The sequence below is a fragment of the Crocuta crocuta genome, unplaced genomic scaffold (assembly GCF_008692635.1).
Source record: "Crocuta crocuta isolate KB4526 unplaced genomic scaffold, BGI_CrCroc_1.0 scaffold647, whole genome shotgun sequence".
In the NCBI taxonomy this organism is placed as follows: domain Eukaryota; kingdom Metazoa; phylum Chordata; class Mammalia; order Carnivora; family Hyaenidae; genus Crocuta; species Crocuta crocuta.
The window spans coordinates 879,044-905,850 of NW_027531286.1; the positions used below are offsets into that span (position 1 = coordinate 879,044).

The 26,807-nt window shown below is 37.9% G+C and overlaps 1 protein-coding gene across 4 annotated transcripts in view; it reads left to right on the forward strand.

The window, feature by feature from the left end:
- KDM2A (lysine demethylase 2A) overlaps positions 1-26,807 on the forward strand; it is a 106,920-nt gene that overhangs the window by 20,680 nt on the left and 59,433 nt on the right. The window contains exon 2 of one of the 4 annotated variants that reach the window (XM_077771457.1): positions 11,984-12,120. The exons of the other annotated variants lie outside the window; for them this stretch is intronic. Within the exon in view, the coding sequence (XP_077627583.1) occupies positions 12,004-12,120 (117 nt within the window). The 5' untranslated portion in view covers positions 11,984-12,003. The remainder of the gene's footprint in view (positions 1-11,983; positions 12,121-26,807) is intronic. 4 annotated transcript variants of the gene reach the window in all.

A 26,807-nucleotide genomic window follows, 5' to 3' on the forward strand; every position in this document is an offset into this window, starting at 1 on the left:
TTTTACTGTGTCTTCCGATATTTTCCCATGCATAAAAGTATATGCATACATATTTTATGTAGCTGAGATTATGCTTGGTATAATTTTGTATCCTGCTTTCAAAATTTATGATCATTTCCATGTCATTAAACTCTTGTGAAAGTTACACTGTGATCTCCTATAGTTCATTTGCTCATTTTTCTATTATTGGGCATTAGGTTATATTCGTTTTTGGGGGGCATTAAAAATAAGAACACAGTGAACTTAATTATATATTTGTTTTTCTATGTTTCTAGTATCTCCTTGTTTCTAGAAGTGCAGTAATTAAGGTTATGAACATTAAAAACCTATGGAAAAAAATTTTTTTTTTTTTAATGTTTTATTTATTTTTAGGAGAGAGGGAGAGACAGCGTGAGCAGGGGAGGGTCAGAGAGAGAGGGAGTCACAGACTGAAACAGGCTCCAGGCTCTGAGCTGGCAGTCAGCACAGAGCCCGACGCGGGGCCTGAACCCACGAACGGCGAGATCATGACCTAAGCGAAAGTCGGACGCTCAACCGACTAAGCCACCCAGGCGCCCCATAAAAACCTATGGAAAAATTTAAATGTGCATGAAGTAAACATTTACATTAGTTTACATCAGTAAACATTTACATTATTAGATTAGTGTAATAAATAATAAACTGCATACTTAATACCAACTGCAAAAATCATTAACATGAGGAACTCTTCTTTCATCTGTATCCTCCATCCCCTCTCAGTTATTTTGAGTTAAATCCCAGATAGGTTCATTTTTTTCATTTGTATATACTTCAGTTATATATATATCTAATTTTTTTTAAGTTTATTATCTTGAGAGAAAGGACCCATATGCGTAAGTGGGGGAGGGACAAAAAGAGAGGGGAAGAGAGGATCCCAAGTAGGCTCTGTGCTTTCAGCGCAGAGCCTGATGAGGGACTTAAATTCAAGAACTGTGAGGTCATGACCTGAGCCAAAATCAGCAGTTGGATGCTTAACCAACTGAGCACCCAGGCATCCCTATATCTAAGTTTTTAGTAAGTTAATAGTAAAAGTAAAACTTACTGTTTGTGAAGTATAATGCACATACAGAAAAGAACATAAAACATAAATTTATTACAGTTCAGTGAATGATCACAGAATGAATACCTTGGTAATTACCACTCAGTCAAGATTTGGAATTACCACCACCTCAGAAGCTTTCTCATGCCCCTCCTAGTCACCGGTTTGTTTTTCTTCATTAGTGGAGACTGCAAACTCTATAATTTAGTTTTACTTCAGTTTGAGCTTTTAAGAAATGGAATAATCTTGTGTGTATTTTGTGTCTGGCTTGTTTTACCCAATGTGAGATTCATCCATGTTGCTCTGTAATACAAAGACTTCAAAAGCATAGCCACATTGCCAGTATCTCAGTAAAACAATGAGCAATTTCTTTCTTTTCTTCCTCTCATTTACTCTTTTTTCTTTCTTTTTAGTATTTTAGTTTTAAGTAATCTCTGCATCCAGTATGGGGCTTGAACTCACCACTCCCAAGATCAAGAGCTGCATGCTCTACCTACTGAGCCAGACAGAAAATTTTCTGCCCCTGAAAATTTTCTTAATATCTTTATTGTTCAAATTTCCCTAATCATCTAATTTTATTTAATGGTTGGCTGCCTCATTTTTCAGACAGGGTCTCTCCACATGTTTTGTATGTTAGCTCTGTGTGTGAAGTCTCTTAAGCTGTTGGTCACTTCTCCCCTTTCTTCTTTTTCTTTTCTTGTGGAAAGATTTGGTCACTTGCCTTCTAGAATTTTTCACTTTCTGGATTTTGCTGATTGGATATCTATGGTGTCATCTAAAATTTTTTAAATTTATTTTTATTTCTTTAAATGTTTATATATATAGAGAGAGAGGGAGAGAGTGAGGCTGCGCACATGAGCAGGGGAGAGGAGGGGGGAGAGAGAGAGAGAGAGAGACAGAGTGAGAGAGAGAGAGAGAGAGAGAGAGAGAGAGAGAGAGAGAATCCCAAGCAGGCCCCACACTCAGTTTAGAGCCCAGCGTAGGGCTTGATGTCAGGACTGCGAGATCATGACCTGAGCCAATAGGAGAGTCTGACGCTTAACCGAATGAGCCACCCAGGAGACCTTTGATGGACATTTATGTTGTTTTCCATTTAGGACTGTTACGAATAAGACCGTGGTAAATATTCTTATATAGGTTGATGTGGACATGTTTTTGTATACAAAGGAGAAATTGCTAGGCCTTGTGATAAATATATGTGTAACTTTAAAGATTGCTAAACTCTTTAAAATGCTATTCTATTTTATACCTTGCCTCCCCACCCCCACAATGATATATGAGATCCGCTGTTCATATTCCTGCAAGCATTTGGTTTTTGATATTGGCCATTCTAGTGAGTACAGAGTTGTATCTCATTATTTTAATTTGTATTTCTTTCATGACTAATGATGTTGAATGCCTTTCCATGTGCCTATTGGCCGTTTGTATATCTTCTTTGATGAAATGTCTGTTCAGATCTTCCCCCTTTTTATTGTTTCATCTTTTCATTTTTGATTTGTAGATTCCTTTTTTTATAAATTTTGTTTTAGTGTTTTATTTATTTTTGAGAGAGAGAGAGAGAGAGCATGAGCAGGGGCGGGTCAGAGAAAGAGGGAGACACAGAATCCAAAGCAGCCTCCAGGCTCTGAGCTGGCTGTCAGCACAGAGCCCGATGCGGGACTGGAACCCACAAACCGTGAGATCATGACCTGAGCCAAAGTCGGATGCTTAACCCACTGAGCCACCCAAGCACCCCTGTAGATTCTTTATATATTTGGATACAAATTATTTGTTAGACATATGTGCTACAAATACATTTTCTAGTCTGTGACTTGTCATTTTATTACTATTATTATTTAAGTTTATTTATTTATTTTGAGAGAAAGGAAGAGATGGAGAGCAAGGGAGGGGCAGATAGAGGGAGAAAGAGAGAATCCCAAACAGGCTCTGCACTGTTACCACAGAGCCCGACTTAAGGCTCCAACCCATGAACTGTGAAATCATGACCTGAGGGGAAATCATACACTTAGCCAACTTAGCCACCCAGGTGCCCTGGATTGTAATATATTTTAAAGTGAGGGTTATAAAATTTTATTTTTCATTCCCTATACACCTAGGAAGAGTTAAATATTACTGAATTTGTTTTTGAATAACAGACATTGATTCCATCTTTCACTCGTAAAGAGTAATAGCTGCTTAAAAACTAATTTCAAGAATTTACAGCTGTTCTGTGGTTAGATTAAAAAATATTCTTTTTTTTAAGCTTATTTATTTTTGAGAGATAGAGAGAGAGGTGGGGGGAGGGGCAGAGGATCCAAAGTGGGCTCTGCACTAACAGCAGAGAGCCCAGTGTGAGACTTGAACTCATGAACTGTGAGATCATGACCCAAGCTGAAGTCGGATGCTTAACTAACTGAGCCACCCAGGTGCACCTTATTTTTTTAATGTTCATTTATTTATTTTGAAATAGAGAGAGTGGGGGCCAGGGAGGAGCAAAGAAGGGAGGGAGATAGAGAATCCCAAGCAGGCTCTGGTCTGTCAGTGCAGAACCTGATGTGGGCCTCCATCTCAGATCTTATAGTTCGTGAGACTGTGACCTGAGCCAAAATCAAGAGTTGGACATTTAACCACCTGAGCCACCCAGATGCCCCCTGAAGTGACCTTTTAAATTTTTTGTTAAAATATTTAAGCAGTCGGTGGAGTGTGTATCTCTTGATCTTGGGGTTGTGAGTACAAGCCCCATGGTGGGTGTAGAGATTACTTAAAAAATAAATAAAATCTTTAAGAGAGAGACAGCATGAGCTGAGGAGGGTCAGAGAGAGAAGGAGGCACAGAATCTGAAACAGGCTCCAGGCTCTGAACTGACAGTACAGAGCCCGATACAGGGCTCGAACTCCTGAACCATAAGATCATGACCTGAGCTGAAGCTGGACACTTAACCAACTGAGCCACCCAGGCACCACCAAAAATAACATATTTTTTTTTTAAAGTGTTTTATTTCTTTGTTTAAAAACTTACTGAGTAGGTTAAATAGTGCTTGTCTGCTTCTTGTCATATAACTTATGATATGGAGCAAATATCTTTTGGGTATTGTGGCTTCCATCCTTTGTACTTTCAGTGTTGTGTGATATCTTTGAGAGTTCCTCTTAAGGTTTTTTTGCTGGTGTTACTTTCTCTGGGACATGGTCATCCTTGTTGTCATAATCACTTTTCTTATTTATGTTGAAAAGTTTGCCTGCACTACATTTCTCTGATGCGTCATGTAACTCCATTTATTTTATTTTAAGGTTTTACTTCCAGCATTCTCCCTTTTTGTTTCTTTGCTTCATTTTCGTTTTGTAGGCCAACTCCTTCTCTTGATTGTCTGTTTTTGTAAACGGATTTATCACTGGTAGACTAGCAGGCAACAGAACTACACACTTTGCTGTTTGTGTGTGAACTGAAAAACGTGCCCAGTGATTCATCACCAACAGACTTTGAAAGAAGTGATGCGATTGGTTACTGATCATGATGTACATCTGATGTTTACATGGTGATTTACAGACTTGGGAACTCGCAGTAAAGTTTATATTTTATGCAACGATTCACAGTTCTTATACCATGGTAATTAAAATTTGAAGTATGTTGTTGGGAAACTGATGTTACTTAATTAACTAAACTGTTAACTGAAATTTGTGCGTTTTGGGAGTATGCAAAACAAGTACTACCTGTATAAAGAGCATGTACGAATGAATACAGATTTTAATGTTAGATTAACTCCTTGCAGGCAGATTTATGTTATTTGTTTTTACTGATTTGTAGCAATGGTTTACAGGAAGGATCAGATGATGAGACTGGATGTATATAGAAGTCCTTTGTTAACCACGACACGTTATAGAGAATAAATGTGTGTTATGGCAACCATCATATACTGAATAACTTTAATATGGCAGGCAGTATTTTAGACATTTTACATGTATTAGATATGTTATTTGATTATTATAGCAACCTCTGAAGTTTGGTGGTATTTTATACTATCTCATTTTATAGATAAAGAAACTGAGGCATAGGGCTAATGTAAGTTTAGTAAGTAGCAGCAGATCCAGGATTCAAAGTTAGATCTCTCTGGCTCCAAATCCATACATACTTTACAACTCACATTTTTCACAGTGGTTGTTGGGGATCCTCCTAGAGGCCCTTTCGATAGTGACCAAATTGAGAGTAAAACATGAGGAAAGGAGAATTTTAGCTATGTTTTATTTTGCTTATGGGGCTTTAGGTGATGAAATTCAGGTTAAATATTTTTGGCCAAAGTATTAGCCAAATCCTTTTGGCTAAAGTATTTTGGCCAAAATACTGTACTATTATGTATATTTATTGCATTATGTCATGACATGCTGTGTCAGGTTGCCTCACTCCTGGTGATGCTAGGCTTGATCACTTTGTTACAGGTATGATTGTCAGGTCTTTCCTGTAAAAATGTATTTTTTCCTTTCTAATTGGAAAGTAATTTCTGATATGGTACTTGAGGTTCTCCAATAATTTTTCACTATTATCCGTTTATTTTTATTTTATTTTATTTTTTTACTGATCATCCATTTATTGTCTTTGCTCAGATATACTTTTATCTTTATAAGTAACCAAAAAAATATTTTCTAAAGATTTTATTTTTAAATAATCTCTACCCAACATAGGGCTCAAACTCATAACCCTGAGATAAAGAGTTATATGCTCCACCAGTTGAGCCAGCCAGGCACTCCAAAAACTACTAGAAATTTTAAAAATTAAATAATGTATTTTTTATTGTAGGAAAGAGAATTAGATGAGTTCAAGAGAAAACATCCAAAGCACCATTGAACTTTTTTTTTATAACTTTTTAATTACTAAATTATTTTGGAATCATGTGTTCTGTAAAGTATGTCAAAGGCACTGTTCTGCATTTTAATTGTTAACACACACATTTGACCTAAACTTTTTTGAGTTTTCTTTTTATTAAAACCATTTAAAATTTTTTTTATAGTTTATTTTTGAGACAGAGACTGAGCATGAGAGGGGGAGGGTCAGAGAGAGAGGGAGACACAGAATCTGAAACAACCTCCAGGCTCTGAGCTGTCAGCACAGAGCCCAACGCGGGGCTTGAACCCACAAACCACGAGATCATGACCTGAGTCGAAGTCAGATGCTTAACCGACTGAACCACCCAGGCACCCCAAAACCATGTTTTTATTGTTTATTATTATTGAGAGAGAGAGAGAGAGTGCATGAGTTTGGGAGGGGCAGAGAGAGATGGAGACAGAATCCGAAGCAGGCTCCAGTCTGTAAGCTGTCAGCACAGAGCCCGACACGGGGCTCAAACTCCCAAACCACAAGATCATGACCTGAGCCAAAGTCGGAAGCTCTACCAACTAAGCCACCTAGGTGGCCCAGAGTTTTCTTTTTAAATTTTTATCAGTAAGCAAAATATAGCACTCAGTTGCAGAAACTTTGAAGAGAGGATAAAATTTGAGCTCTACTTGGTTGGTCTAGATGTAGTGGCAAAGAGAAGAGTTCTACTCATGGTTATAAGTAGAATGGGGTGGATTGTGGTTATAGGAATTCAGGAATCAGGATTAAATAATGGCTTCTCTGGAAAAGGTGAGTCTTGAACTGGTGAGGGAAGAGAGCCATAGAAACAGTCATCTTAGAAAGAAAGGTGGGAAAAGCACAATATAGAACTTAGTTGCCTTGACATCTGATTGAATTTACTGGGACCCAGTGCGAAGGTATCTTATTGTTGGGGTCAGGATGAAAGAAGGTGGGGTTGTCCGAACATAGTGGGGAAGGAAAGCTGTAATTGTTAGCTTTTAAGTTTTGATGTTCTTTATAAAGTAAGTCATGAGGTCATCATTTGTAAGGAAAGATGGTAGAATGGGGAATAGGAACTTGAAACAGCATGTGTAGTATAAACTGATGCTGTGAATACAAAATGAGCAATACCAAAACTGGATGAAAAGTAACCGTTTACATTTATTTATTTACTTATTTGGTATAGAAAGCTCTTCAGTTTTTTATTATTATTATCATTTTAAATGTCTTTTTTTATTTATTTCTGAGAGAGAGACACACACACACAAGGCATGAGCAGAGGAGGTTCAGAGAGAGAGGGAGACAAATCTGAAACAAGCTCCGGGCTCTGAGCTAGCTGTCAGCACAGAGCCCGATGCAGGTCTCAAACACACGAACCATGAGATCATGACCTGAGCCGAAGTCGGATGCTAAACCAACTGAGCCACCCAGGCGCCCCTTCAGTTTATTATTGATTATAAACTATAATGCCATGTTTTCCCTATCACTTTAGTGAGTTTTATCTATTTATTCCTTAATTGGAGGATAGGTGTTTTATAAAAGTTCTCAAAGGTACTAGCTTTCTGGTCTGGTTTGGGATCATGTTAATGTTTGAAACTCCCTGAGAACCTGGCTGAAGGCTAAAGTTAATTTGTGGCACTAACAGTAAAGATTTCCTGAGCCGGATATAAACAGCCAGAAAAGCAATGCAAGATGGAAGTTGAAACAGAGCTAAGATTTATTAAAGTGTCTTCCACGTAAGTCTAGAGTATGTAATCAACTTAAAAACAATGCTGTTATGAAAGATTTGCTGTATGAGGTAGAAATAAGCCTTGTGTGTATTTCATCCAGGCTTAACCGTATCTCTTGTACCATCTTAGGAAAGGTCAGGTTAAAAGATAGGCCTTTCAGTGGATTTCAGGAGTCATTGAACCTAGCTAAACCTTATTAAAGTAAGAAGGAAAGAGAATTTCAGGGATCAAGGGCTTCCCCAGAGACTGAGTAGTTCCATTACATTAGACATTCTTATAGTAAGACTCCCAGCGCATCTAGTGGTGATGTAAATCGACTTGATACATACATTTTGATTGATTGATTAATGTAGAGTCTTTACTAGGTCATAATACTTGGTGTAAGTACTTGTTACTGTCACTGTCATTGAAGAAAAGTATGGGGTATTTTGGTAGGTAAACTCAAATCATAGATTTTTTTCCCTTTATTAGAAACAAATAATCCATGCCATAAAGTGCAATCCAGCTGAAATTGTCTATTGTACTTCACCTATAAGTACTGAAAAAGAGCTGAGGTATGGTCCTGTGGTACCTGGCTCAGTACTACAGTTCTATTTAAAATCTCTTAAAACTTTCAATAGGTTCAGTATGCTATAGCCATATTCAGTTTGTCACTAAGCCAATCAAATACCTCAGGATGTTCCTACTGCTTCCTTTATTGAGGTAGACAGATAAATAAGCAGGTTTTCTTTTGGAACTCTTTAAGGCAAAAGTGAAAAAGTGTTTTCTCTTTATTCCTGAATTAGCTCAATATTCCCTGAGCAGGACTATATATAACCATGTGTTAAGTTCCTTGTAGTTTGCTTCAGTGTGGTTTTGGAGTACCTTCCGGGTCCCAAACATTTGTGTGACCTTGAACAGGACACTCCTTAACCTCTCAGTCTCAGTTTACTCATTTCTAAATGGGAGGTGGGGGGAAGCAATAATGATACCTTTTTAGGGTGGTTTGAGAATTTAATGGGATAATGAACATAGACTGCTTTGTAAACAATGAACTTTTTTTTTAATCTTTAAAAAAAATCTTTTAAATTATTTTTGAGCGCAAGGATAGAGGGAGAAGGAGACACAGAATCTGAAACAGGCTCCAGGCTCTGAGCTGTCACTGCAGAGCCCAATGTGGGGCTCAAACTCAATGAACCATGAGATCATGACCTGAGCTGAAGTTGGCTGCTTAACTGACTGAGCCACCCAGGTGCCCCAACAATGAACTTTTAATAAATAGGGCGTGCATGTATACATGTATATATGTATATGTATATGTATATATACATACATATAATAATTTTCAAAACTAAACGTTATATAACAAACTAGTTCTATAAATTTCAAATCTGGTTTTTAATTACACAAAATATGAATGCATTATTGCATAAAATTTAAGTTTTACACATAAAGTTTTTTTTAATGTTTATTTTTGAGAGAGAGAGTATGCGTACTCAAACTGGGGAGGGGTGCAAAGAGAGGGAGACAGAATCATAAGCAGGCTCCAGGATCTGAGCTGTCAGCACAGAGCCTGATGCAGGGCTTGAACTCACAGACCGTGAGATCATGACCTGAGCCCAAGTCAGACCCCTAACCAAATGAGCCACCCAGGTGCCCCAAGTTTTATAAATAAGGTTAAAGAGGCCCTTAACTCTTTAGTCCTAGTCCTTTCCCCAGAAGTAACCATTTTATCAGTGCATGTATCCTTCTGTGTCTTTTTCTTCATACATACACAGTTTCTCTTTCATAGGTCAAGAATTAAAAAAATAGTGATTTAGTAATTTTGTAAATATTTACAATTACTAGTTATTAGAATATGTATTTTTATAGAGTCAGTAACAAGATGAATAGCAAAATTCAACAATTTGTTATGTAATGTCTGATCTTGAGCCAAATTACAGAATTCTTTAAAACCCTGGATAGGTTTAGTCAAAGGGAAGAAGCCAGAAGAAATAAACTTAGCTTAAGTTATTTAGCTCAAAAATATACATTTGCTTTTCTGGCCAATATATAGATCAGAACTTAGGAAATTTACTGTCTTCTTTTATCTTAAATTCCATAACTATGGGTCAAAGATATTGTTTGTTAGTCTGACAAGTAAGAGATGTTTCCTTTTCTGAAAAATGTGAAAATGTTGCCACTTTCTTTTGGGGGCAAGGAAGGCATTTGGGAGAGGATAGTAGAAAAGTGTAATTGAAACTATTCTTTTCATATCATTGATCCTCAATATAGTTAAATTATTTTTGTAGTGACCTGTGGCAGTTTTGTTTGTTATAAGTACACATTGGGAAGTAGATTCCAACCCACTTAGGGAAGGAGATTCATCTTGAAGTGATGTTAATTCTTCTAAAGCCACTTGTTCGGACACAGTTTTCTTTTTAAGGGAATGTCAAGAGGAAGACACTATAGCTAATATGGGAGCAGGGATCTCTCTTCTCTGGAGAATTAGAGGTAAATTGGACAAAATTATGTGAAGAGGGGTTAGTGGACAAAGGAAAATACCAAGTTAAAATGGTGTTATTTTTAATCACTTTGGGAGAGTGATGGCGGAGAGTGGAGCAAAAGACTCAGCTCCTCTTCTTTCCTTCTCATCTTAGACTGAACCTGCCCATGAAAGTCAAAGAAAAGAACTCTCAGCCCAGTATGTATGTGGGATGTCTGCAGTAAAGTTCCTTTTGCCCAGAATAGAGATGTGATAACTTCCTTTGTTTGTAGGATGTCATGGGGGATACCAGAGCAGGGATTGAGGTTAGTTTGTAAGCTATACCTTGGTAAATTGTTGTTTACCTGATTATCATATGAAACTATAGAACAATTCCAGCTTATGTTGCCTTAGGAGATTCATATACATATATTCAGTCACTTTCTTGGTAGCTCATTTTCCAGGCTTTGCTTCTTTTACTTTCTTCAAGAGTTAGATTGTCCTGTCCAATGTAGGAAGCCACTAGTCACGTGTGGGTGTTGAGCATGTGAAATGTGGCTCATCTAAATTGAGGCGAGAGTGTAAAATACACACTGTATCTTGAAGACTTAGAATGGGGAAAAGTATAAATTATTACCATAATTTTTTATAATGATAACATATTGAAAAGCTATTATTGATTACATATGAATAGATTTAATGGTTTAAATAAAATATATTAAAATTAATATCACCTTTGGGGTGCCTCAGTGGCTTAGTCGGTTAAGCATCCAGCTTTGGCTCAGGTCATGATCTCACAGTTTGTGAGTTTTAGCCCCCTGTTGGGGTCAGTAGCTGACAGCTCAGAGCCTGGAACCTACTTCAGATTCTGTGTCTCCCTCTCTTGTCTCTCTGCCCCTCCTCTGCTCATGCTCTGTCTGTCTCTCTCAAAAATAAACAAAGCATTTTAAAAAAAACATTAAAAATTAATATCACCGTTAAAAAATACAGCTGCTAGAAAAAATTACACATATAGCTGACATGATGTTTCTGTCAGGCTCTGCTGGTATACAGCAGTTTATATTGTCTACATGAATAACTTGTTTCCTTGCTATAAAATTTCATATAGGTGGTTCCAGAGATGTTAAGTGATTTTAGTTCCATAAAAATGCCTCAGTGATCATTTAACTTTTATAGTAAGATACTTTTCTTTTCTTTTTTTTAATGTTTTTTATTTATTTCTAGGAGAGAGAGAGAGAGAGAGAGACAGCGTGAGCAGGGGAGGGTCAGAGAGAGAGGGAGTCACAGACTGAAACAGGCTCCAGGCTCTGAGCTGGCAGTCAGCACAGAGCCTGACGTGGGGCTCGAACCCACGAACCGCGAGATCATGACCCAAGCAAAAGTCAGACGCTCAACCGACTAAGCCATCCAGGCGCCCCTATAGTAAGATACTTTTCCCCTTTGGGGGAAATTTTTTTTCAAGTTTTTATTTAAATTCCAGTTAGTAGTTAACATATAATGTAGGGGTGCCTGGGTAGCTTGGTTGGCTGAGTGTCCGACTCTATCTGACTCTTGATTTTGGCTCAGGTCATGATCTCAGGGTCATGGGATCAAGCCCCACATTGGGTTCTCCACCGAACATGGAGTCTGCTTAAGATTCTCTCCCGCTGCCCCTCTCCACCCTTCCCCCAGGGTGCTCTCTTTTTCTGTCTCTAAAATTAAAATAAATAACCCCAAACATACAGTGTAATACTGGTTTTAGGAGTAGAATTTAGTGATTCAACACTTAAATACAACACCTGGTAGTCATCACAAGTGCCCTCCTTAATACTCATCATTCCTTTAACCTATGCCTCCGCCTAGGAAGAGAATTTAAACTTAGTTTCATCTAAATCTGTGGGAATATAGGATTACAGTGCCAAATTATGTGTGTTTTGTGTTATGTGCATGCATATATGTGTTATTTTCCAGGAATTCCTGTTGTAGTGATCATGGTGCATCTTATATCCATGTTCACAAGGCACGGGTCCTACCAATCTTCCTACGTGATTAAGCCTGTCCTTGGAAAAGTGATGCTTTTCTGTCCCAGAAAAGAATCCTGGAACAAGGTATAGTCCTCAGCCCGACTCGTAATAAGCCCTTATTCCTGAGGAATATGGAACATTAATCTTAACAGATTGTCAGATTTCATATTAGGCAGTCTCAAGCCGGTTTTCTATATTCATAAAATACATTTCCCTCCCAAACGTTTTTATTTTGAAAAGGTTCTGATACAAGAAAGTTGAAAGAGAAATGTAATGAACATTTATATATCCTTCAGAGTCCCCAGTTGTTTAAAAAAATCACCACGTTTCTTTAGTTCTGTGTGTATTTTTTGGAGTTGAATTATTTGAAAGTAATTTGCATATCATGATGTTATCCCTAAATATTGCAGCACACCTCTCCTAAGAATAAGGAATGACCTTGCCACAAATATATTGTCATACTTAAAGAAAATTACAGTAATTCCATGGTATCCAATATTAACTTTTCCCCAAATGTCCTAAATAGCCTTTTTTTCTGACTTTTCAATTCTGGATTCAATCCAGGTTTATGCATTGCATTTAATTACGACTCTTTAGTCTCTTTTCATCTAGAGTAGAGGTCAGCACACTACAATTCATGTGCCAAGTCTTGCTAGCCATCTGTTTTTGAATAGTTCACCAGACAAAAATAGCTTTTACATTTTTTTCTGTATTATTAAAAAAAATTAAGGTAAAGTTCACCTAACATAAAATTAACCATCAATCATTTTAAAGTGCACGATTCATTGGCATTTAGTATATTCAGTATGTTGTGTAACCATCACCTCTGTCTAGTTCCAAAACATTTTAAGCACCCAAAAGAAAAACCCTTTACCATTAAGCATTCTCCCCATTTCCCTCCCCTGCAGCTTCTGCTAAGTACTAGTTGACTTTCTATCTCTGTGGATTAACCTATTTTGGATGTTTGATGTAGATGGAATCATAACATGTGACCTTTTATGTCTGGTTTCTTCCACCTAGCATGTTTTTGAGATTTGTTCACATTATAGCGTGTATCAGTATTTCATTCCTTTTTATGACTGAATAATAATCCACTTTGATAAAGGTATGCCACTTTTTGTTTGTCTATTCATTCGTTAATGGACTTTGGCATTGTTCCTACCTTTTGGCTATTTTGAATAGTGCTGCTCTCAACATCTGTGTATAAGTATTTGTTTAGATACCTGTTTTTAGTTCTTTGGTTTTAACATTTTTAAATGGTTGGAAAAAAATCAAATGAATAGTATTACGTGACCTATGAAAACTATATGAAGCTCAAATTTCAGTGTCCATAAATAAAGCCATGCTTATTCATTTGTATGTTGTCTGTGGCTCCTTTCATGCCTCAGTGGCAGAGTTGAGTAGTTGTGATAGAGACCACTTGTCCCACAGAGCTTAAACTGTCAAGTCTCTGGCCCTTTATAGTCAAAGTTTGATGACTCTGAACAGTCGATCTATCTTTTTGTTTCTGTGACATTGACTACTTGTTTTTATTTTAAGTTTGTTTAGAAAGAGAGCACTTGGGGGAGGGGCAGAGAGAGAGGGAGAGGAGAATCCTAGCAGGTTCATTGTGCTGTCAGCACAGAGCCTGACTTGGGGCTCAATCCCACAAACCATGAGATCATGACCTGAGCTGAATCAAGAGTCAGATGCCCTACAGACTGAGCCACCCAGGCACGCCTTGTGTATGTGTGTGTATTTGTTTGTGTTTAGCTAATAAGACTTCATTTATTTTGAGAGAGGGAATGAGAGAGAGTGCGCAAACAGGGAGAGACAGAGGGAGAGAGAGACACACAAGCAGGCTCCATGCTGAGCCCCAGATGCGGGGTTCAGTCTCACAACTGTGAGGTCACAACCTGAGCCAATATCAAGAGTCAGACGCTAAACCAACTGAGCCATCCAGGCACTCCTTATAAGCTTTACTTTTAAAGCAGTTTTAGATTGCAGAAAAATTGAGCTGGAAGTAGAGTTCCCACATACACTTTCTCTACCCAGTTGCTTCTGCTATTAACATCTTGCATTAATGTGGTACATTGGTTATAATTGATGAACCTGCATTGACATGGTATTATCACTCACAGCCCATAGTTTACATTAGAGTTTGGTCTTTGTGTTTATAATTCTGTGGGTTTTGACAAATGCACACTGTCATGTATTTGCTATTACAGTATCATATAGAATAGTTTCACTGCCCTAAAAAATCTATTATGCTCCACTTATTTATCGCTTTCTCTATTTCCCCTCCCCCTCACACCAGCAGCTAGAGGTATTTTTACTGTCTCTGTAGTTTTGCTTTTCCTAGCATGTCATACAGCTGGAACCCAGATACAGTATGTAGCCTCTACAGGCTGGCTTCTTTCACTTAGCACTATGCGTTTAAGGTTGTTCCATGCTTCTGTGTCTTGAGAATTCATTTCTTTTTATTGCTGAATAATATTTCATTGTGGCTGTACCACAGTTTGTTTTTCCATTTATGAACTGAAGGACATCTTGGTTGCTTCCAGGTTTTGGCAGTTATGAATAAAACGCCTATAAATGTTTGTGTGCAGGTTTTTTATGTACATGTGTTTTAAAAAAACAGGCTGTTTTTTTAGAGCTGTTTTAGATTCATAGTAAAATTGAGTGGAAGGTACAGAGTTCTCATATATCTCCTGCCCTGCTGTGTGCACAAAGCTTCCTCCTCTATCAGAATCTCACACCAGAGTGTTATAATTATTAACACTTAGTGAACCTACATTGACATTAGTCCCAAAACCTATAGTTTACATTAGGGTTCACTTTGGGTATTGTACACTGTATAGGTTTTCGCGGATGTATAATGATATGTATCTACCATTACACAGAATAGTTTTCATTCTGATTCTTGAAAATCTATGCCCTGTTTACTTATCCCTTCCTCTTAATATCCTCTGGCAACCACTTACCCTTTTACTGTTCATAGTTTTGCCTTTTGCACAATGTCATATGGATGGAATCATATGGTATGCATATAGCCTTTTCAGATTGGCATCTTTCACTTAGTACTATGCATTTTAAGTTTCTTTAATGATTTTTCACAGCATAATAGGTCATTTCTTTTTAGTGCTAAATAGTATTCCATTATCTGGATGTACCACAGCTTGTTTATCCATTTACTTACTGAAGAACATCTTGGTTGCTTCTACATTTTGTCAGTTATAAATAAAACTGCTGTAAACATTTGTGGCAGGTTTTTGTGTGATATGAGTTTTTACTTCCTTTTGCAGATATTTTTTTTCCAGTTGTGGCTTATCTTTTCATTCTCTTAACAGTGTCTTATGCAGAACAGTTTTTATTTTTCTAATTTAATTTTTTGGAGCAGTTTTTAATTTTAATGAAGCCCAACTTACCTGTTTTTTCTTTCATGGATTGTACTTTTATGTTTAATGTTTATTTTTGAGAGAGAGAGACCGAGCACAAGCAAGGGAGGGGCAGAGAGAGAAGGATGGAGACACAGAATCTGAAACAGGCTCCAGGCTCTGAGATATCAGCACAGAGCCCAACGTGGGGCTCAAACTCAGAATGGTGAGATCATGATCTGAGCTGAAGTCAGTCGCTTGACCAGCTGAGTCACCCAGGTGCCCCTAGATTGTGCTTTTGGTATCGTAGCTAAAAACTCATTGTCAACACCAAGGTCACCTAAGTTTTATTTTCTAGAAGGCTTATAGTTGTGTGTTTTACATTTTAGTCTCTGATCCATTTTGAGTTTTTGTGTAACACATATATATGGTCAGTATTTGTATTTGGGGGAAGGATATGAATATCTAGTTGTTCCAGCAAAAGTTGCTGAAAAGACTGTTTTTCCACATTGAAATGTTAAATTGTCTTTGGTCCTTTGTCAAAGATTGGTTGACTATACTTGTATGAGTGACCTTATCATCTAAAGTGAATTTGTCTGGGAGCTCCTGGGTGGCTCAGTTGGTTAAGCCTCCGACTCTTGGTTTCAGCTCAGATCATCATCTCGTGGTTTCATCTGGGAGCCTGCTTGGGATTCTCTCTCTCCCTCTCTCTGCCCCTCCCCCACTCACAGTATATTAATAAACTTAAAAAAAATTGTAAATGAATTTGTTTCTTCAATGTGTAGTTTGTTTTCCTAAAATGTATTCCTTGTACACTGGAACTTGGGTCTAGAGCATTAGATTCACATTAAACATTTTGGCAAGAATGATTCTGGGGTGACTGAACACTTCAAATTGTATCGAATCAGGAGGTACCCAGTATTAGACCTGGTAGTCTAATCACCATCACTGGTACTGATGGTTAAGATTGGTTAAAGGTGGCTCATTTGGTAGAGCATACGACTTTTGATCTTGGGGTCATGAATTGGAACCCCACCTTGGGTGTAGAGATTATTACTATTTTTTTTTTAATGTTTGTTTATTTTTGAGAGAGAGACAAAGCTGTCAGAGCATGAGAGGGGGAGGGGCATAGAGATGGAGACACAGAATCTGAAACAGGCTCCAGGCTCTGAGCTGCCAGCACAGAGCCCAACGCAGGGCTTGAAATCACGAATCTCGAGATCATGACCTGAGCCGCAGTTGGACACTTAACCAACTGAGCCACCTGCGTGCCCCTAGAGATTACTTTAAAAAAAAAAAAATCTCCTTTCTACTCTGGAAACCACTGTTACACTATATATTAACTAACCAGAATTTAAATGAAAATTTGAAGAAAAAAAAGATTGGTTAAGGTGGTAAGCAACAAGTCTCTCTCTTGTAAAGGTGTATTTTTCACTTTGCATTTAGGAAGTAATTTGGGGGTCATACTTTAACCATGTAACAAATGAATATTTGAGTCTAGATTTGTCAGGCATGTGTGCTAGGTTCTAGACAGACAATAGTAAAAAGAAAGATTTCTTCTGTCACAGAATTTGCCTTTTCCCCTCTACGTTTCAAGACAGTAGTGGGGTTGAGTCTATCCTTGGAGAAGGATGCATTTGCATCTTAGGGTATGTTGATAACAGAAAAATATATCATTGCAAAAATGTATACCAGTAAGTACAGAGTTTCAGCATAGGATGATGTAGAAGTTCTGGAGGTTGTGTTATGGTTACCTAACAATATGAATGGACTTAATGCCATTGAACTATATGTTCAAATATAGTTAAAAAGATAAATGTTATGTTTTGTACATGTTACCACAATTTTTAAAAAAGTATATGCCATTATATTTTCATCAAGCTTCCTATTCTGTTTGGGCTAGTTGGGAGAGAAACTGTTTCTGAAACAAACTTCCATGGTTCATTTCTGGTAAATATGCAGAAGCAGTGATTTTATATTTCACCAACTGCCTTCAGTAGGGTTTGTCTTTGTAGTTTTTCAGGGAAACCATTGAGACCTCTGGGTGTCCTGGATTGTGCCCAGGCTGTGGGTGGAGCTTCAGCTGTTGGTGCAGACTGGCTCTGCCTTTCACTATGTGCTGTTTCCATTTGTTACAGTTCACCAGATGCAGGCCTGCCTTTGTCAGGATACCAAGAGAGATCTGCAACTTGAACCATTGTCTGAGTGCTGCAGTTTTGACCCAAGAAATCCTATAGATTCAGGATAAGAGGAGTAACCATAATGCCAGTAGAAAAGTGATTGTTGACCAGTTTGCTTGAAGGCAGGCCCTTCATTTAGAAAGTAAACCCTGTGATTAAGAGCAAGAGCTCAGTTTAGAGAGAAGGAAAGAGCACCTTTATTTGTGTCTTACGGAGTTTGGATAACTTACCTCCCTTGCCTTCCTTTTTCCCTGAATTGACTGTGGAAGAGAAGGTGGTAGGAAAAGTTTGAGTGATGGCTGTATCATGATATGGTAAGGTGAACTGTGACTTTCTTCAGTCTACAGAAATTTTATCCATCTGAAACCTTTAATTGTTATGTTGGAGAATATCTGGTTTATCATAAATTCTCAGTTTTTAGTCTACAGATTGTAGTTATTTGTATGACCTTTGCTTTGGCAGAATTGGAAGTTATGTTGCACAGTGATTTCACAGTTTTTGACCTGCAGTAGGAGATATATTCTATGTTACCACCTAGTACTTTGCATACTACTAGATATATGTAACTGACAGAAGTTTCAAGAAGTGCAACTTATTGGTACTACATTTTCTGATATTTTCCATTTCATTGTATTCTATATATTTCATTTGTCAAAAATGCTTATATGACTTAAATCGACTTTTATAACTCGTGGTTTAAAGATGATTGGTGTGGAACAGTGGTTCTCAAAGTGTGGTATATACTCAAGATTCATTTATAGGGGTCTGCAGAGTCCAAACTGTTCTCATAGTAATGTTCAGATGTTACTTGTTTTTTTCCCCTCTCATTCTCTACTAAGTAGAGGTTTTCCAGAGCTACATGATGTGTGATAACATTACATGCACGGCTAATGACATGTATATCTGTGTGTTCTTGTATTTTCTATAATTTCCTAAAGTAGTAGGATATAAATGTGCCCTTTTTCAGATACTAAACTCCATTTTCAGTACTCGTATTGTGCTCTTACTTTTGATTATACCTGCCTGCTGTCATCTCTATAACCTCATTGTGGTCCAGTAAATCATTACTTGAAATCCTAAAGTTTTCCTTCAGCCTATGTGGAAATGCAAGTATAGTTTGTTGTCTTGTTTTGCAGTTTTATATATTTAGAGAATTCAAGGGGCACCTGGATGGCTCAGTCTGTTAAGCACTGATTGCGGCTCAGATCATGATCTCATGATTTGTGAGATCAAGCTTGTGTCAGGCTCTGTGCTGACAGCATGTAGCTTGGTTGGGATTCTCTCTCTCTTTCTCTCTGCCCTCATTTGCTTGCTCTCTCTCACTCACTCTCTCACTCACTCAAAATAAATAACATTAAAAAATAAATGGAAGTTAAAAAAAGGTAATTCCTTAGTTTTAATTTGTGATCAGTAAATATTGACATAAATATCCCATGTAAACAAAAAATTTTGGGGGTCCTCAATAATTTTTAAGAATTTAAGGGGTTCCTGAGACCAGGAAGTTTGAGGGTTAAGAATGTAGACTTGCGGGGGAGGGTGGATGCCTAGATGGCTCAGTTGGTTGGGTGTCCAACTTTGACTCAGGTCATGATCTCCAGGCTCGTGAGTTCAAGCCCCGCATCGGGCTCTGTGCTGACAGCTCAGAGTCTGGAGCCTGCTTCGGATTCTGTGTCTCCCTCTCTCTTTGGCCCTCCCTTGCTCACACTCTGTCTCTCTCTCCTTCAAAAATAAACATTAGAAAAAAAATTTTTTTGAAGAAAAAAAATTGGAGGTAGGGCAGGTCACACCTTGTGTGTGTGGTTTTAAAATATATATACATATACATATATATGTATAACATGTATACATATGTATGTGTATATGTGTGTATGTGTATAATGAAATCTGTACTCTTTTAAGTTTTTAAGTATACAGTGTTCACTATAAGCACAATGTTGTACAACAGATCTAGAGATTTTTCATCTTGTATAATTGAAACTTTATACACACTGAGCAGCAGCTCCCTTTTCCCCCCACCCCGCCCCTCAGCCCCTTACAGCCACCATTTTACTTTCTGCTTCTATGAGTTTGACTAGACTGTAGATCTTTTTTGTAACCATTGGACTAGATTGAAATCCCAGTTTGGCTACTTGTTAAATTATCCTGGCTTAAGTTACCTAACTGTTTTGATTCTTAACTTTCTTTATAACTAAAATTGACATTTTATTATCTTTCTTCAAAGGGCTGTTATGAGGATTAAATGAGCTAGAAAAAATGGCCTTGAAAATAAATGCTTAGTACATAGGAAGTATTCATATGTTAGCTATTAATATTATTGAATATATAGTAACATCTAGACACATTGATATTTAGCTGTAGTATTTCAGGGGAGGGTCAGAGAGAGAGGGAGACACAGAATCTGAAACAGGCTCCAGGCTCTGAGATAGTTGTCAGCACAGAGCCCGAAGTGGGGCTCGAACCCACAAACTGTGAGATCATGACCTGAGCCGAAGTCGGATGCACTTAACTGACTGAGCTGCCCAGGCGCCCCTAGCTGTAGTATTTCTTAGCCACACTCACCTGTGTGAAACTGGATTGTCTAAACTTCTCGTTCTCATTCTGCTCTCGCCTGTGCCTCTAGACTTTTCTTAATTAACTGAGTTTTGTTTCCCAAATGGTGAGCTTCTTGGAAGTAGCAGCTCTTGTCTATTTCTCTCTGTTATGTCTTAGTATTCAGCCTTCAGTAAGCACTCAAGACGTGTAAGTCCTAGTACAAAGACTATGGGACACCCAGGCTTGGAATTCCTGTGAGGTTGGTGGTGGAAAAAGAGTTTTTCAGGTCCTTCTCCTGATTATTTACTCTTTCTTAAGAACCTTCTTCCACTGCTGAACTGTACTTCCTAAGAAGTATAGTGAAGGACGAATTATAATTTATTAAATAAGATCAATTGGTTAATTGTGTTCCTCTTGGCAGTATGAAATTCAAATATAATTGTGATATTTCTCACCACGGTTTCTCTCATTACATTCCAACAATACAAGAAAATTACAATAATAGATGCCAAATAATTCAGATTAGGGTAATTTAAAAAACAAATTTTTTAATGTTTGTTTATTTTTGCAAGGCAGGGGAGGGCCAGAGAGAGCAGGAGACCTAGAACCTGAAGCAAGCTCCAGGCTCTGAGCTGTTCACACAGAGCCTGATACAGGGCTCGAACTCACAAACCGTGAGATATGACCTGAGCTGAAATTGGATGCTTAACTGACTGAGCCATCCAGTTGCCCCTCAGGTTAGGATGACTTAATTCTTATTGTCTGGTAGGTGTAGATAATGATTACTTTTCTTTTTTTTAAATAATGATTATTTCTAAGGCACCTTCTGATAATTTGGAGTGACACAGGCAAGGAAGTATGAATTTTTTGTTGATCATTCCTCTTCTTTCCAAGTCTACTTTTAGCCTTCTGCTCTAGTCTTGACTGTCTCAATGTCCAGAAACTTGTTTGTGTGTAAGCACATTGCTACTCTTTCTTCTGTTCACATTTGACCATCCCTTCAAGCTCCCCCTGTACCCAGAAATCAAGAACAGAACAAACTCTGTTATGTAGAGCAGGGGCTTCTCCCAAATAACACCTTTCAGAGATGACCACTTCATATTAAATTGCTGGTAGTGAGGGTGGAATGAAGTTGTTGAATTTCATAAAATTTCATCCCTAGGATTAGACATTTGGTGTAAGGAGATTTAGAGATGGTGGAATCAAAAGAGAGCTCCTAAATGGACTTAGAAAGCTTACTAGAAGCCTACTACTTGGGATGATAAAGAAGAAGAAAATCTTATCTGATGTTTAACGCTATTTGAGAAGAGGCATATGAAGTATGGTTTGCCTCTAGCCACATAAACCATTCTTTTGGGGAAAGATAGTTGGTTTCCCAGTCCAGTGTTGATTCATGTTCAAAATGATAGTTGCTAATATTTTTTGAGCATGTGCTGGCTACTTTGTTTTTTATTTCATTTAATCCTCATAGAGTCCTGTGCAATGACTTCTCTTAATTAAGTAGCTCATAGTGAGAGGCTGAACCAGGATTTGAACCCTGGATACCTGGTCCAGACCCTACTGGCACTACTTTATACAGCCTCTTATTATTTTTTTTTTAATGTTTGTTTATTTTTGAGAGGGAGAAACAGAGAGTGCAAGTGGGGGGAGGGGCAGAGAGGGAGGAGACACAATCTGAAGCAGGCTCTAAGCTCTGAGCTGTCAGCACAGAGCCTGATGTGGTGTTTGAACCCACAAACTGTGAGATCACGACCTGAGCTGAAGCTAGAGTCTTAACCAGCTGAGCCACCCAGGCGCCCCAGCCTCTTTTTTTTTTTTTTTTTAAGTTTTTTATTTTTGAGAGAAAGAATGCATGAGAGTGTGCAAGCAGGGGAGGGGCAGAGAGAGTGAGGGAGAGAAAGAATCCCAAGCTGGTTCCATGCTATCAGCATAGAGCCTGACACTGGGCTCCATCCCACAGTGTGAGATCCCACAATGTGAGATCATGACCTGAGCCAAAACCAAGAGTCTGATGCTCAACCAAGACACCCAGGCACCCATAACCTCTTTTTATGTATAGGGCACTTTACCGTTTATAGAATATTTGTACATTTGTTCTCATTTACCCCTCACAATAATCCTATGCATTGGGTGAAATTATTGGACATTTTCACCTGACAAAAAGGTATCTTAGGGGATTTGAAACTCATCGTGGTGGTACTTATACCCAGGCCCACATCCATTTCTTAGTCCAGTTCCTTTGTTCTCATTATGTAGTATTGCTAAGATAGTAAATACTAGAGTCATATCTGAAGGTGAATTTGTTAAGAATTTTAACTTGGCTGAAGGTGATTGATAATGTTCTAGATGTGATACTTAACATACTTAGTCTAGAAAAAAATAGCAAAGATGTGATCATTAACTTGCACTATTGGCTTCTCTTGGTAGCTTGAGTATAACTTCCTTATTAAATATTTTCTTTTTGTTGGACTTTTTAATGATGGGGTCAGTTTACCACTCTTATTAGTGTTCCTAGGTAGATTCAGGAGTGAAGACATCGTTTTCTCTGCTTTAACTTTAGCTGGCACCAATGGGTGACTGAAAGCTTAGCAGGAAGGAAGTCTTCCCAGGATTATAATATAGTCATGATAGTGGGAGAAGGGAGGAGTAAATGATATATGAGGGACAGTTCTTTTGCCAATTCCTTCTATAGCTTCTGCTTCTAGACATGAAATTTCATGATCCATTTTTTTAAAGTTTATTTGTCTTTGAAAGAAAAAGTGTGAGTGGGGGAGGGGGAGAGAAGGGGAGAGAGGATCCCAAGCAGGCTCCATGCTTTCGGCACAGAGCCCGACAAGGGGCTCTCTCACTAACACTGAGATCATGACCTGAGCCAAAATCAAGAGTTGGAAACTCAACCCACTGAGCCACTCAGGAACCCTTTGTGATCCCTTTAAATCTCGAGATTGACCTTTGTCTGTGAATCAAAACATTGATCATCACTCCACAAAGGGACATAGAGGAAAACATCCTGATGAGTGCAATGTAGCAAGGCTGGAAATAGGTGCATTTATATAATCTGGCTTCCAGTGACTACTTGCTGTCTCCCTAAACTCACTGAAAGACTTGAAGATGTATGTGTGGCACATTTCATTGTTATTTACTGAGCAAATGTCTAGAGTTAGTGTTTTGCAGAACAAGCTGTCCTTTATAAGGTGTGCAGCACCTTTTTCAGTGACAAGCAGAAAGATCACTTACTTCCCGTTTAGATTTAAGATTCAACTTCTAGGGATGTTTTCTTTTTCGATAAATTGTTCTTGGCTAACAGACATACTAACCTTCACCTTCTAGGAGCTGCTATGTGCGGCACGGCTTGCACCACATATTATACTAATGTTTTTCCGTTGCGTTGCATCAGTTACAGACGATGTGAAAAAACTAGGCATTATTTCTTTTTCTGTATTCTGGGTGTCTGTTGCTATAGAAACATATCAGGCAGTAAACAGACGTGTTCAGGGAGTATTTGAATCTCAGTGGACGTTATTGGCTAATGAAAATAAAGTTAAGAAATTGGTTGAGTTGAGGGAGAAATTGAGTATTTCTGAGTTTAATATTGTTTCCATTTTTGGTAGGTGATATTTTTTGTAGTGTGTGGGTAGTTTAAAGATTATTTCCTAGTAATTGGGCCTTCTAAAATTCCCTTCTTTCTTGTTCTAGGAGGTAAATAATTAGAAGAAGCAAACTTTTTACATTTTAGAGGAGATTATGATTTCAAGACTAATTTTTAAATGCCAGATATTGGAAGTGATACGTTTAAAAATTGTTCTGAGGCTACAAAAAGGAGGTGAAGAGTTGAAAGAGTGGGACAGAAGGTAGAGTGAGGAATTACACATCTTTACCAGGCTACTTGTGGATAAACTAAGTATACATTTGCTTGTTGCTACAAAGTGTAATATTGCTGATACTTTTGCCAGTATCCAAGGAGAAGAGTGTATGTATATTAGAAGAAAGCCTTTGAGGGAACAAAAATATGCTTTTGGTATAGTACCTGAACTCAGATTATTTTTCTTCAAAATGTTCTTCAGATGCCTTGCCTTCATCCTGAATTTCAGAGGGTAATTTTGCTACACTTGTAGCCATGCTTTTTTCCTTTGCAGAATTGTGGCAATATCATGGTTAAATCTGCAGCAAGCACACTGAACAGTTGATTATACTAAATGGTATGTAGAAAAGCAGGCAATGTTAGTGGAAGGGATCCAGCACTTTAACTCATTTCTCAGCCGGTTGGTTTTGTGGAGGACATATTTGTGGTCAGGGCAAGTGTCTGCTGACTCTTTCAGAGAATTTTAGGATCATTCTGTATATGTAGTAGGTATTTGACACTAGTTCTGAGGCAACTTTTAAGAGAAAGTTCACTTTGTGTTATATATCCCTCTTCCCTTTGAGCATTCTGCCTTCTCAGCTGCCTATTTTTTTTTTTCCTGAATCAAGAGAGACTTAGATGCAAATAGGCTTCTTGCCAAATTCTATAGATAATGTCTTCCTTTTATGGATTACTTTTTCTGTTAGAGTTAACTGTGATCTACTAAAGTTTTTCATATGTAGAAAGTGTTCTATGTGCTGTTGATCTCTGCAGAAGTTGATCTAAGTTAACACAGAAAGTACTTGGAGGCTGACATAACTGAATTTCAACAAAAGAAATGCAGGCTTTATCAGCCATGCCAGTTGATCAGTATGCATTTGTTAAAATGCATTAAAGTGGTTATGTTAAAACTAAGCATGTGTTCTTCCTTAATCCTTATGCTCAGGCCTCTTAATATTTTGGGGGCAATAAGTGTTATATAGATCAAAAGATAAAAACTCGGGCCCAGTGTTCAGTCACTGTAAGGCAGTGGTTCCCACTACTTTTGTACCATAGGATGTTCCCATTAAAATCCCCCATTAAGTGAGGTGTGATTAAATTTTCGGATTTTCTAAATAAAGATTATAACCTTTTATTTTTGAAAAATGCTTGCGGTCTATCTATATCTTATTAATGAGATACTGAGAAATCCAGGAGTATGAGGGGGAAGCCCAATAAAGTTTGAAGAGGTCACTGCCATAGAGGAGCAACATAGAGTCTGTCTGTATCCATTGTCCTTGGAACCTAGTAGGTATTTAGTAAAGTTGTACTCAATGAATAAACATTTCCTCTTACATTAGTTCTTATGTGGATCCTTAACCAACCCCTCTATGCTAGATAGTATTTATCTGTCTTAATATATACCATATTTGAAATGTAATACTGTAATTCATTTACATGTCTGTCTCCCCCTACTGGCCAGCAGCTTCTTGAGGGCTAGGACTGTGCCTTTTGTGTGTGGGCAGGGCATCTGGCTATTACTCCATATTCAGTGTGTCTGTGTTTATGAGTGAATAAGTATTCAAATAATTTTTATAGCACACACACGTACGTGGGGGGAGGGTGTAGACCACAATCTATGTGTACAGGGTGTAACCTTGTAATGTTGAGTTTTCAAAAGCATGGAATAAAGAAAATGAGAACAACACTTGATTTTGGGGATGTGTATGTTCGTATGTTTTGGGGGGGATGAGAGCCTGAGCATGTGTATTCTTTTTGAAGTGCATATTAAAACTGTCAAGTAGGGATTTGGTATATGTTGCAGAGATTCAGATTTAGTCCATATAAATTTATAAAAATATGCCCTCAAACTTTTTTTTAAAAAAGCAGTATCATAATGTGAGACATGAAAATCTAATTATTACACAGGCTCTGTATTTAAAATTTTTCTCTTAGGTAGTGGAATAAGGTAGGTCAGAATTGTATAGAAGGGGCGCCTGGGTGGCTTAGTCGGTTAAGCGTCCGACTTTCGCTTGGGTTATGATCTCGCGGTTCGTGGGTTCGAGCCCCGCGTCGGGCTCTGTGCTGACTGCCAGCTCAGAGTCTGGAGCCTATTTCAGAGTCTGTATCTCCCTCTCTCTCTGACCCTCCCCTGCTCACGCTGTCTCTCTCTCTCTCCTAGAAATAAATAAAAATATTAAAAAAAAAAAAAAGAATTATATAGAAAATAACAGATCCTGTCCCTGTGCTATAATAAAAGCACCATTTTGCACCCCCCCCCAAAAAAAGAATGTTCGAGAAAATAGGGGACGAAATTAATCTTGGTAAAAAATATTGGTAATTTCATCTTTATAGGAAGTGTGTAATAAATGTCACTTTGACTACAGATTTAGAGAATGAGAACAAGTTTAATAGCATACACAATAAATGTACTAAGTTCAAAGCAATCTGTGATATAAATTGGTCTCTGGTTAGGAATAGTATTACTTTTCAACCAGAAAAGCTGAATGACCAGTAACATAATTTGTCAAGTAAAAACTAGAACTAGAAATCAGGAATTGTTGGAGCACCTGGTTGACTCAGTCAGTGGAACATGTGACTCTTTTTTTTTTTTAAGTTTATTTATTTATTTTGAGAGAGAGTGCGAGCAGAGGAGGGGCAGAGAGAGAGGAAAGAGAGAGAATCCCAAGCAGGCTCTGCACTGAGGGTGCAGAGGGGCTTGAACTCACTAATTGTGAGATTGTGACCTGAGCTGAAATCAAGAGTTGGATGCTTAACCTACTGAGGCACCCAGGAGCCCTGCATGTGAGTCTTAATCTCAGGGTTGTAGATTCAAGCCCCATGTTCGGTGTAGAGATTAGTTAAAAATAAAAAATCTTAGGA